This window comes from Lytechinus pictus, chromosome 8 (assembly GCF_037042905.1).
Source record: "Lytechinus pictus isolate F3 Inbred chromosome 8, Lp3.0, whole genome shotgun sequence".
NCBI lineage: Eukaryota > Metazoa > Echinodermata > Echinoidea > Temnopleuroida > Toxopneustidae > Lytechinus > Lytechinus pictus.
In genome coordinates, this window is record NC_087252.1 from 11897912 (window position 1) to 11911859 (window position 13948).

At 35.1% G+C, this 13948-nt stretch overlaps 1 protein-coding gene across 1 annotated transcript; it reads right to left on the minus strand.

Moving 5' to 3' along the window:
• Positions 1 to 12036: 12036 nt before the first annotated feature.
• LOC129267195 (kin of IRRE-like protein 2) lies at positions 12037 to 13942 on the minus strand. The gene is made up of 3 exons (XM_064103087.1): positions 13622 to 13942; positions 12959 to 13270; positions 12037 to 12569 (listed from the first exon to the last, which is right to left on the minus strand). Exons 1-3 carry the CDS (start codon positions 13692 to 13694, stop codon positions 12193 to 12195), a joined length of 762 nt encoding a protein of 253 aa, XP_063959157.1. The 5' UTR covers positions 13695 to 13942; the 3' UTR covers positions 12037 to 12192.
• Between the last annotated feature and the right edge of the window lie 6 nt (positions 13943 to 13948).

Genomic DNA, 13948 nt, shown 5'->3' on the forward strand with positions numbered 1-13948 from the left:
AAATCCTCTCCAATGACTGGAAGATATTCGCCGCTGTTGATCGACACTGTAAATCCTTTGGTTTCTGCAAGATTGGTAGAAAATACTTTGACAACGAAGGTAAATCAGTCGGCATCATTTCTCCCGAATTAATGCAATGAACCAATTTGATTTCAGCGAGTTTGAGATGGGCATCATTATGAATTATGCATGTATTATATTTTACTATTCAGTCTTTTATTTTATATATAAAAAATAATGCACATATCAATTTGTTTAACTAGCTATTCAATTAATAACTGATATAATACATCAATTATTGATCAATTGGGTCATTGGTTAAATCCCCCACGAGTTTCAAGCTGGGAAGAGCATGCTCAAAGGGGAGTTGTGTATATCACCAGATAACCACCGTTTCATAACGACATAAATATATAGATATATAGATGACGGAGATCATTTTCGTTAATAGTCAGGTCCAGATTTAAAACAAAATGTGCTCAGAAAATGTGCTTTAGGCACTTTATGTTTATGCTGGTTTATCATTTGGTAATTCAGGGGTACTGAATCCAAATATATTGTTTGCCAAACTTGATTCTGAAGTTTTTATCCTCAAATCGGCAAAAGCAAAATGGTGGCATTTTGATTTCAGTTTCGCATATTAAAGTGTTTTTTTTATGGGTGATTATATTTCAGAAATAGGGATCTATGTATTACTTTTTAATACCCAGGGTTGCAAAAATAATGTGTCCGATTGATTCGTCAGCCATCTTCAATTCGAATATGGCTGCCATGATTCATAGCTGGTGATTGATAAATAATATGGCAAAATGTTCGATAATTTAGGAGCGATGCTGAAATAATCACATTGTGATATCTTTAAAGTTTCTCCATTTTTTTCCTCGCCTGCATAGCAGATGCAAGACATGAACGTCGCTTTTTCGACGGCGGCGATGACCATGGCGGCGCAGTCAACATCAAATCTTAACCAAGGTTAAGTTTTTGAAATGTCATAACTTTTAGGTTATACATGTCTATTCTATGAAATTTAGGATTAAACAAAGTCTATTGAGACAGGTTATAGTTACAAAATGTCGTCAAGGGTACCTGGAAATCCAATAGTGTGTACAAAACGGCAGTCGTTGTACCATCAACTCCAAAAAATTAAAGTAAATTATCAAAATCAAAATCATCAAAAAAATGGAAAGGCAAATATTGAATCAGATCATGTTTAAAAGATAGTGTGTCAGAGAATCCAAGATGACCTTTCAAACTGGCGTCTATAATGGACGTTGTAACTTTGAAAAGGTCCAAATTCATATAATATCCACCTGTTAGAAATTATTTTGGGGTCCATCGAGAAAAAATAAAACGTATGAAAAAATCATGGTTTACAAGGGGAACAATTAAATTGAAAACGTTGTAAGGCTTATCAGTGGTGCAGTTTTGCCAAAAAAAAAAATGATGGCTTATAAAATAGTTGATATTTCTTTAAAATAATGGCTGCAAAGTGCATTATACTATCTACCTCGAGACATTTTGGGGTCTTTCTCATGATTTTAAGGGGCAAAAAAAAAAGGTGAAGACGAATTACAGGGACACGCTGTTATCTATGTTGTCAAAAAATTGAAGAACAATACAAAAATTACATTCGAATTGGCCACCATTTACACAAAATGACAACACATAATATCCCATCTAGTACCACTATTTTGATGTCTCTATTTTTAATACTCATGTTTTTAAGACTCATAAAAATATGATTTATAAGAGTCAGCGACATAATTAGATGGCGGTTCAACAATAAATACAATAATGAATACAATAATAACATCGTTTGAAGGAAGCAGACATGTTTTTGTTTGCTCCTACTTTTGGATACTTATTTCGGGAAATATCATATTTCTGCCAATAAATTTTACACCACCAGATAGCGGACAGTGTGCTGACTTGGACGGTGCTTATTATATACTCTTTAAGAATTATCTTTGGAGAAATTGACGAATTTCGGAAAAAAATATTCAACCTTTTTTAGCAAAAATCTGAGGATTTTGTTATTAGACGCGCACAAAAAAAACAAGTTGCCATGGAACCAGTTTCAACTTTAGGCCTACGCAGACCATAGATACGCGTCATCCTCTTGGGCTACGCGGACATCAATCTGTCTCCAATGCACTCTTTATGACGTAACAAAGATAAATAATGGATGACACATCTCATGATGGTACAGATGGAGTGGATACTTCTCAGACTCAGAACCCACAAGTAAACTGCCCAATATGCAATGAACCTGAAGACGAATACATGATAAAGTGTAACCACAAGAAATGTCAACCAAGGTATCATTTGGCATGTACAAATCTTCCAGCATACATATTATCATATATTCAACGGGTAACTGCTGCAAAGTTCATATGCCCTAACTGCGAAAAGGCTGATGAAAACGTTGTTCGTGCAATTGAGAAGCATTCCCGGAGAAGAGCAGATCATGTATCACAATCACAATCGGATGGAGTAGCGTCAATTGTGCCCTTAATTACCAACATGGAAAAGCAAGTCGTACAATGTATCAAAAGCTTTTATTCACAACAGAATGATGACACTACTAGTAGAGATCAACTTCAGAACACCATCAGCAGCTTAAAGCAAGATAACAAAACACTGAGAGACAATATCCAAATGATGAAAGTAGAGCTTAGATTGAAAGAAAGTGAAAACGATATTAAAATGAGGGAGCAGCAACTGATGAGTAGAAACATAGAGCTGGAAGCTAAACAATCTCGCCGCTATCAGCAAATAGCTGATGACAATAGTGAACGCCTTCGGAAAGAAATCGAACAAGTTAAAACATATTTGAAGAGAGTAAGAAAAGAAAATGAGAAACTAAAGCACGAAAATCTTAACATTAAATTAGAGTCGAATACAACTGATGAGGAGAGGAAAGAATGGAGAGTAGCCGGCAGAAAGTATAGTGATGTAGTATCAGGCAAGATTGCCCCGATAACAACCCCCGACAAGACGAAATCGCCATCTTTCAATAGTCGTCAAGAGAACCCCACTAGAACTCAGTCTCACTCCTCAGATGAAGGAAGAAAGAGTCATTCCCCAGTTCCACATAAACATATTGTACCAGAACATGACCCAAATAAAGGAAACTATGTGCATCTTCGGCACCCAGATAACAACGATCACGTCCCTCAACGAAACCAGCGTGCAGATTCAGAGAGCACGCAACAGATATCAAAAGAAAGAAACCGCAAACGAAATAATACGCAATGAATATTCCACCAATGAACGCTATGACAAAAGATAAAAACAAAGATATACGGGCAGTGTTTACGGCCGACAGAGCAACGAGCTTTCACAGAACATATTAATCATAGGAAACTTTCAGATTAAACTTATAGATCCTGCCAAATTTTCGAAGAATGTCAATCTACAGAAAGTTATTAAGTATACAATTGATAAAGTAGAAGATTGGTTGCAATCAGGAAATGATCAACGTTTCGAGACTATGGACAGGTCATTTTTCCTTTTAACATTCAATATTTTTGTTGTATGATGATGGTATGGACGATTGTGGTATCTCTGGGGACGCCGAGAGATGATAACGTAATGTTCGATAATAGAGTTCAAGTTGTGAACACCATATTAAGAAATGAGTTTAGGAACAATAGTCGTGTATAACTCGTGCATCACCAAAACCTGTTGCATAATGGAATAATAAACCAGGACCTGTATAAATTTGACAGGTATCATCTTTAGCGTCTAATTTAAGACACGCCGTTGAAAGAAAATACACAGAAATGATGAACAGGCGTGCGAGAAGAAAAATTATTATCAAACAGGGCGATAAAGGCCCTTGCCCTGGAATCTTTATTCTCACGATGGTGTTTACAAAGAAGAGGTTATTAAAGAAGAGTTTAGATATATGTTATTGGAATGTAAATGGTATTAAAAGTAGATATGATGGTATAAGATCGATCTCAAAATTGAACACTCTGGAATTTGAGAGTTTGTCTGATAGTCATGACATCATTTGTATTTCAGAAATCAAGACCTGTCCTGCAAAGGCAGATCTACAAATCGATGGATTTACTTTGAATGCAGTCTACAGAAAACGAAATAAAAGAGCCACTCAAGACTCTGGCGGTTTAGCAGTTTACATAAGAAATGAGATAAAATCGAATATTAAAATTCTTAACATAACATGTAGTGAGTATCTATGGTTAAAAGTTGAAAGAGAGGCATTCAACTTAAATGAGGATCTGTTTATTTGTTTTCTATACATTAACCCAGAAAATTCGACTTATTCCTCGGAAATTGATGTGTTAGAAAAAATCAAGCAAGATATTGCAGTACACAAGAGGCAAGGCAAATGCCTACTGATGGGAAATTTTAATGGTTACACCAGCAATGTGTCTGATCAGAATACACCACAAAAAGACAACATAGGTCGATTAATACCACAATATAGAATAGAAAATGATTTTAATATGATGGATAGAAGAAACCAGGATTGTAGACCCCCAACCAATAGGGGAAAAGATATTATGGAGTTATGTAAAATGTGTGATCTCCGAATTCTAAATGGTCGTACGTTTGGAGACACGGATGGAAATTTTACATGTTATGGTGCTAATGGTGCTACACCGAGCGTTATTGACTTTACACTGGCAGATAGAGATTCATATGGTCTAATCACATTCTTCCATGTATTACTTATAACGACTCATTCAGACCACTGCCCCATAGAGGTAAAGATTAGGGCAAATCATTACAGAGATATGCATAAAGATCAATGTGAAAGCAATGTTAAAGAGTTAAAGCAACCCCTATAAATTTTTAAATGGCAGGGTCGGTTTAGCAGGGAACAGATTGAAAGGGCCCCGAAAGAGCCTCAAAACAAGGACATGATTAATGCTTTGTATGAAAATAATTAAATGTTAGATGAAAACGGAATAGATACTGCGGTGAACGAGCTGACTGACTGTATTTTACACGTGGCTGGTTCAGCTGAAATACCAAGGAAAATACCAAGGAAGAAACATAATTTTCGAAGAAAATGTAAACAGTTTCAAAGTGATAGAGAAACAGAAGTACTTAGGAAAAGGGTTAAGAAATTGTGTCGGGAAGTATGTAAGAAACCATTCGATTGTCAATTGAGAAATACGTATCATACGTGTAGGAAGTTATTCAAGAAAAAACTCAAAACAAATATTAGAGAAAGCAGAGAAAATATGTTAACAAGGTTAGAAAACATGCAAAGCACTAACACAAAAGAATGGTGGAGTATAATAAATGATTTTAATGAACTGCATACTGAAAGAAGGGATATTTCTGGAAAGATTTCACATATAGAGTGGTATACTTACTTCCGCAAATTAATAATTAAGGACTACTCACTTACTGAGAATCAACGGGTGATTGAGGGTCAACTAAACGAACATCTGAAAAGAACCTTTAGTTCGTTGGATTTTTCTATATCATCTTCCGAAGTCATGGCATGTATTAAAAAACGTAAACCAAAGAAAGCATTCTAAATGAAATGTTAAAAGCAGGTATATACAATTTTTCACCAGTGTTAGCAAACATTTTCAACTTGATCCTCGTCAGTGGAAACTTTCCTAAAAAATTGTCAGAAAGTTATTTTATACCATTGTACAAAGCAGGGTCTAAAACCAACCCTGCAAACTATCGAGGAATATCCCTTTCAAGCTCCATTGGAAAATTATTTTGTAGTATTCTCAATAAACATGATAAACGCCTTGTGAAATATATCATGGATAATAATAATTATGTTAATAATCAAATATGTTTCAAGGAAGGCCATCGAACATCAGATCACATATTTACATTAAAGACCATCTTAGACAAATACGTGAGAACGCATAAGATGGATGACAAGTGTCATATATATTTGTGTTTTGTCGACCTGCGAAAAGCATTCGACAGTATATGGAGGAATGGTCTGTTTTATAAAATGCTGAACTATGGAATAGGAGGCAATTTTTATGAGATTGTAACTAATATGTATAAAAAACTAAATTTGAGTGTAAAGCTGAATGAAGGGATTACTGAAACTTTTGGAAGCAATTGTGGTGTCAAACAAGGGTGTACATTAAGTCCCACCCTTTTCAACCTCTATCTAAATGACTTGCCTCATGAGTAAGGAATTACTGACACTGATCCAGTTGAGTTGAATGGAAAGTTAGTCAACTGTTTAATGTATGCAGATGACATTGTATTGATATCAAAATCAAGGTGTGGAATGCAAACAATGTTAGATAGACTTAGTATTTACTGTGATAAATGGCTATTGAGTGTTTATACTGACAAAACAAAAATGATGATTTGTAACAAGAATGGAAAAAATTTGAAAGATCAGGCTTTCGAGGTAAACGGTCAGAACATTGAATTTGTTGAACATGCAACATATTTAGGTTTGGTTTTCAATAACTGCGGTTCATTTAAAAATACAAGAGTTAATCTGGCAGATAAAGCCAAGAGAGTATTATTCAAATTATTTCAATCCTTATGGCTACAATCTTCCAAATATAAAAACCGCATTACGAATATTTGACTCTTTAATAAAGCAAATACTCTTATATGGTTCGGAGGTATGGGGCGTTTTCACCGTCAACTTTAAAAAGTTAGCGGAGCTTGCAAATGATAATTCAAAGTTGTATTTGAGAAATGAAATTCAGTGTGTCCAGTTTCAATGGCTGAGAAATGTCAAAGGAATTGACAAAAGGAGTAGCCACTTAGCAATACTTGCACAAGTCGGAATGTATCCGTTGATAACACAAATTAGCGGAAACTTGGGAAAACATTATGCTCGAATGAGAAGTATAGATGAAGATTCTTAGCTACATCACTCCTTTGAAGAAAACAAAAAGATAATTGAGAATAATTGCGAATGCTGGCTAGGAAATCTGCAACATCTTCTTAAGGGATTTAACATATATTTGGATGTGAATAAGAATTGTTTAGAACTAGGCAAGATAGTTGATAGTGATAGAGTAGTAGAAGAAGAAATAAAAAATAAAGTTGAAGACATTTTCAATCGCCAGTTCTTATTGTATTTACGTAATGATCGAGCAAATGATGCTGGAAAAAATAAATTAAGAACTTATAAACTTTTTAAACAGAATATACAAACAGAGAAATATGTATTAACTGTAAAAATCAGAAAATACGGAAAAACATCTGTCGATTTAGAATAAGTTCCCATAATTTACCCATTGAAACTGGAAGACATAGACGTCCAAATAAAATACCCTCACAATTGAGAACATGCAATAATTGTAATTCAGGAAGGGTTGGGGATGAGTATCACACGATAATAGAATGTAATGTACATACAACTGAAAGGGTGGTGTTTTTTGACAAAATAGCTGAAAAGTATAAACAGTTTAAGAACCATGAGAACCTTAGCAATGAAGACAAATTTATATTCATAATGAAACTTGATAATGAAAACATAATTGATAATTTTTGTAAGTTCTTCAAAGCGACTATAAATAAAAGGGGTGAGTTTTAACATCAAGCACATTTTTCTTTTTAAATTCCATTCAAGCTAACAAAAATCCATCAAAGCCACCATTACCAAAGATATATCTCTAACGTTATACATTTATTTACTCTCTGATTATTATGCTACACCTTCTTTATGTTAAATTTGTCATTTCTCTTTGTATATAGATGTATATCTTTATAATAATGGGAAATCTATGTATTGATATATTACTGATTTACACGACATACAGTTATGAATGTTTTGTTTATGTTACCATTGTATATATTTTCAAACAATATATTCATGCCATGTGAATGAAGTTTGTCAATAAATTCAAATTCATATCCGAAAAAGAAACTTTCAACAATAAGGTACACTTTCATTTAAAAAAAAAATCCATGAATTACTAAGAAGTATTTCAAGACAGGTCAATTTAGTGATTAGGACTATCCTATGGTTTCGTGATTAGGGGACAGCAGTCATTTTTAGTCAATTTTACAAGTCGCTTTAGACTTTTTACAATGAAAAGGACAACTGACCATCCTTATTTGCCGCTATTTATTATTTTAGCCTTCAAACCACAATAGTGTAGATTTTGTTCACCTAAATATTACTATGTTTAGGTGATGGAAGTCTTTTTAGACTTATTTTGAAAGCCATCTCCGAATAATAGGCAAAATAAAAAAGCTTCGTATCATTGTAACTTATCCACAGGTATTATCTAACCCTTGAAACCATAGTGTAGACACCAAAATATTATCTCCCAGATGGATTCTAAATGGATTATAACAATTTTTATGTATCAACAGCCCTTTTAGACTCCTTATTGGAAGCCATCTTTGATCTTTAGACATACAGGACCATTACATGTAATTGCCTTGTAACTTATCCTAATGTAATACTTGACCATTTAAACCAAGGGTTAGACAACATAATTGTATACACCAGGCGGATATTAAACAAACCAAGTCAGCTTTTATATCCATTTAAGATTCCAATTCGAAAGCCTTTTTGGATTTTTGGACACGATGGACCTCTGACTATCCTTGTAATGTCCTAATTTATTACTTGGCCCTTTAAACCATGGGTTAAACACCAAAATCGTATACCTCAGGCTGATATTAGACAAACTTTGTAAGAACTGCCATTATATACATGATATAGACTCCATTTTTGGAAGCCATTATGGAATTAGGACATACTGGAACCACTAGCTCTCATCATTGTCATTGTCACTTATCGCAATGTAATATTTGAGCCTTTCAACCATCATTACCATGGGTTCTACTAAAAACATCATATTCTCCAGGCGGTTATTAAACAAACTGTGTTGGTTTGTAATTATCGACAGTCATTTTATACTCCATTTTTTTTTGCAAACCATCTAGGATTTCTGGACATGGAGGACAATACTGTCCTTCTTACTTGTCCCAAGGTATTTCTTGACCCATGAAAAACATGGGTTAGACACCATCATCATATCGTCAATGCAGATATAAAACAAACTATGTTTGGTTGTAGGGTTTTTAGATAACAGCAGCTAATTAGACTCCAATTTTGAAAGTCATCTTGGACTTTTGGACATAGTGGACCGTTGAATGTCCTTGACCTTTGTCCCAGTTTACTTCCTGAACCTTAAAATCACCAATGAATAAAACCCAAAATAAAAGACACTAAAATAGGTAATACATGAATTGTGAAATTTTAGGCCATGGCAGCCTTTTCTTTTCGCAATCTTTGGATTTTCAGGTACCTGGAGTGCAAATGTTCACTCTTTCCTTTTACGCCCTACACCATTGAATACATGTATGATAAAGTGTAGATTTTTTTTTTTTCATTTAATACATGTAGCAGCCATCTTAGACGCCATCTTGAAAATAACCACTTTTCCGGATACGGATTTCGGTAGATGTTTAGTATGTTTTTTTTTTCGAGAGCAAATAGTACGAAAAAAGGTTAACAAAAAAATTGGGGTTCAGAATAGAGCAAAAAAGGGTGTAGAATGGCGGCCATATTGTGTTTGCCAATTTGAGGATTTTAACATCAAAATCATGGTTGGCAAACAGCAAATCTGGACTCAGCGACCTCAGATTATGTTAAATCAATTCTCAATTCAACATTTACACAATTTGCCTAAGGCAGTCTACTTTTCTCAAATCTGGACCTGACTATAACAGAAAGTGGGTCAAAATATATATACGTAAACCTACCACAACTGAGGAGGGTTAGGACAAAAAAAAACACAGCATATTCAAAAGCGCTAGTCATCATATCGAATCTGGCTGTACGGAGACTTGCTTTCAAGACGACACGAAATCCAACAATAATTGCAAATATACTCCTATACATTAAACGTTAGATCTAAAGTTCCACACGACAAATGTTAGGCCCAACTTGCTCTAGGGCCTAGAGTCTAGTCTAATCTAGAAATGTTAGACTCTAGATTTAGATCTCGATCTAGTCTATTGGAGAAGTTAGACTTACAATTCGGTTCATACAATATATATGGACTCATTTGATATTCGAGACAGGGTTGTTCTTCTTTCGACTCTCGGGTACCGCACCGGCCAGACCATGCCCTCTGGCAAAGCCATCGAACATAATCGCGTTGAACCTATATAAACAACTTTGCATCTCATAGCAGTCCATATTATTGTTTATATTGACCGATTAGCTCGGCACTCCTAAAACCATTGAAAATGAAATGTTAGGCTTAGTACAACGCTTGAAATACAATAATTTCCAGGTTGAAATCTTTGAGGGTTTTTTCTCCACATAGTACTAAAGCCAAATCATTGTCGTCAATCTCCTGCAGTAACATATAAACATCCGTCAATTCCAATATCTTCGTCAGTTAAGAAAATGTGTGACCCTGAATTGGGGCTATATTCAAAACGAAATTCCGATTTTAGATAATCACTATCCACAATCCTACCTTTTCCAAAGACGACAAGCACGAACCATAGTAGAATATAATTCCCCATTGAAGTTTGTAATATAAATCGAATTGGTACTTAAATAATAACGGCAAATATCCAGTCCAAAGCCCGATTATCGGAGAGCATGCAAATGTATAGATGAGTGCGTCATTCATTTGTCTTATGCCAATGAAGAATACTGTGTCTTTTAAAAAGTACGTTGACAATAAAAAAGAACTTATCGATTCAGGGCAAATTACTTTGTACATAATTGTGTATTTTCCTAAGAGGTTTGCACTTTTCCTGGTTTTAGTTTCTATAACATAAAAATATTCCATGACTTTACGAGCCAGCCGGTCGAATACGAATACACGCAGACACACACATATTAAACAAACTTACACTTCATGAATGCGATGGCGATAATACCCCCCCCCCCAAAAAAAAAAAAAATAATAATAATAATGATAATGATAATAAATAAATAAAAAAATAAATAGGGGGTTGAATTGTTCTATTTAATGAATAAATGTATAAATTGATAATACAAATGAAACAAAGGAACTAATCAAAGTAATTAAAATTGAATAAAATACTTATAAACAAGTATTTTAAAAAGATAGTAAACAATGAGCATAAAAGGGTTCCACACTTTTATCCCCAAAATCTGAAAATAATTAAGAAAGAAGAAGAAAGGGAAAAAGACTATCCTCTCCGAAATCAATCTTCGAAAATCTGAAAAGGTCCGCCACTCCTCACATGAATACCCACCCGTCATTCAAACTACAGTTCTTGGTGGGAATATCGACGTGACCTGTTTGAAAGGCTGATACCTTATTATTTGTTTATGAAATGGTTATGGCTATCTGTACAGTGTATGCCCATTATTTCTCAAAGAACAACACGATATCAAAGACAAACGTAATGAAAAGAACACAACATTTTGATAAACTGAACATTTTTCAAGGTTCACATTTCATCTCCAGTCTAAAATCATAAACACAGTCATTTGCATTCATACACCTTGTGTACCAGAAAAAATGAAGAAATTAGTTAGAAATGGACTTTCAACTAATAATCAAGGTATGGTTTTTCCTCAAATGGAGAAACATATCATCGACTTTCATGGGCATGTCACTCAGTTGTGCATGGTGGAAAAGGCGAAACTTTGAAATGTCCTAACTTTCTTATTTTACATCCAATTTTGATGAAATTTCAGCGTTCTGCTTGGCATTTTGTTTTTCTCCTTTGATTCAAGTGAACATTTTATTTTGGGTTAGACTGAAGCTTTAAACAATATTGTCAATATAGTTTGTTGTCTTTTAACCAGGAGACCGTTTTCATGAAAAAACATATGGCAAGTTTGTAATTAGCAACAAGGCTCAGCAGCTAATCATAATCAACGTTTGTGTGATAGTTACAATGATCGTGAAGTTACCTTAATTGAAATTATATGTGAAAAGCAGCCCGGAGATGAATCCTGGTTGCCAGGCAACGACGAGAGCTGAAGATGTCGTCTGGTTTTGATGGATGATGAGTGGAGAAGGTGAATCTGGTGTGGCTTTGAATATGCCGAGGAAAAACGAAAAACTTTATCATTATTTCAATACCTGTAAGGATCCTTTTGTTATTGTAGCTATTTTGTTTAGTTCTTTGTTTATGTTTCCGATCCTTTAACATGTAAAAATTGTGGCATATTACCGATTGCTGTTGTATGATGTTATCTTAGGTTACACGTAGCATATCATTCAGCTGTGAACATTTGTGCCATTGATATTAGTCTTTGAAGTAGGCCCGATTATTTTTTAATACATACGCACGCGTAGCACATTCAAACTTACTGGGAGTGGAGGGGTTGAAGACCACGCTGCCTTCACCGTATCTTGATTTAGCAGTGCAGCGGTAAATACATGGATATTCAGGAACTGGGGTTTGAATTGCCAGTTTTGAAGAGCTCAGGGGTCCGCGTTCTGGTGAGGTGTCGGTGAGCGAGGTGCGACCGGTAACGTTTAAAATCAGAGTTTCGTTGCAGAGCCATTCGAAGGCAATGACGAGGGGATTTGCATCTGCTGTACATATCAACAAGAATCCAGCAGTCCCGCTTGTTTCTTTCGTTGTAAGACGTCGAAGAGCAATAGACACAATGGGGTGATCTAGAATGAAAAAGGTATACAAGAAAATTGGAAATGAAATAGACGTGAAATATGAGACAGGTTGACAAAAATTGGTTAAGATTGGTGGTAGATAATTTATTTCTTTTTAGAAAGGTTACTTGGCAAAGCACTTACTCATTGTCATTGTCCCATATTATTTATCCATTATTATATAGCAAAGGAGCATACCAATTTGTTGGCTCAGTTGGCAGCTGCCGGGACCACGCTCAATTGGGCATAGTGAATTTTCAGAGGTTTTTCTTTTTCTGATATATGTTTTGAACAATTAAATACGATTTTTTTTTAATGTAAACAATAATCTGACGGATTTCAACAGCATATTCATCATGCCGTAGTCTTTACCATTCTTATTCTGACATTGCACTTACACGATATGGTCAGGACCGTACTGTCATTCACAAAACGAGGAAATGGTACTCCAGGTTGAACAGCCACACAGATAAGACACTTTCCATGATCGGATCTCTTGGGAGTGAAGAAAAGTGTACTTTCAGCATCATAGATATCAGCTCTGGTTTTACTTATCCGCAGGGATGAGTTAGACGTCACATTGGTTGATCCTAGGTACCAGTGAACGAGGGGGGCCGGGTTCCCATTAAACACTCTGCAGGTTACGTTGGTCTCTGCTCCTTCAAAGATACCGTCTTCTGGGAGAGCTATTCCGATCTCGTCTGGTGGTCCTTCAAAGAAACATAAAGCAGACGATTATCATAGTAAAATTGAAAGCTAAATATTAGATATAGCATCAAAGCATAGCCCGTCCAGTGTTATTTGCGCACCGTTGTAGTCTTAGATGACGTCAAATCACCAATAGTGAGGCGTCGAATCACCATGATCACCAATAATGACGATATGGATTCAATATAACTATGAATATTATAACGAATACAGTAGCAAGCTAGTTGTAATTATGTGTATTTTGTAGTAAAAATATATGGTTCATTCTATTCTGAGTAAGCATTATTATTTATCATTAACGTTCTACACACAGAAAAAATTGTTAATACAACGTTTAAGGAATAAAATCTCACCAAGAACAACAAGTCTAGCTACGCACGGCTTAATAAAGACGCCCTCTATAGATGGGTAGCATACAATGTGCATTCCATGGTTCTTTTTATCTGGATGTATAGTTATGGTACTTTCAGTGTCAAACAAAGTTCCGTCTAAAACACTGCGAGTCGTTGAAAGGTTTGCGTAAATTTGAGTATCGTCACCACCGCCATATAACCAGAATGACAGTTCAGTTGCCGGGAATGATCCAATACTTTTACATGTGATTGAAGTCGGTGAATTTTCATGAACGTATAGGACGGTTGAATGGGACTGGTAACCTCCAGATTGAAAGAGCAGCACAC

Coding starts and splice junctions, on each gene's coding strand:
- LOC129267195 (XM_064103087.1), bottom strand. CDS start 13,694: ATGCACATTGTATGCTACCCATCTATAGAGGGCGTCTTTATTAAGCCG. Junction 13,271..13,621: donor AGCTAGACTTGTTGTTCTTG/GTGAGATTTTAT, acceptor GTTTCTTTGAAG/GACCACCAGACGAGATCGGA. Junction 12,570..12,958: donor TACGGTCCTGACCATATCGT/GTAAGTGCAATG, acceptor TTTTCATTCTAG/ATCACCCCATTGTGTCTATT.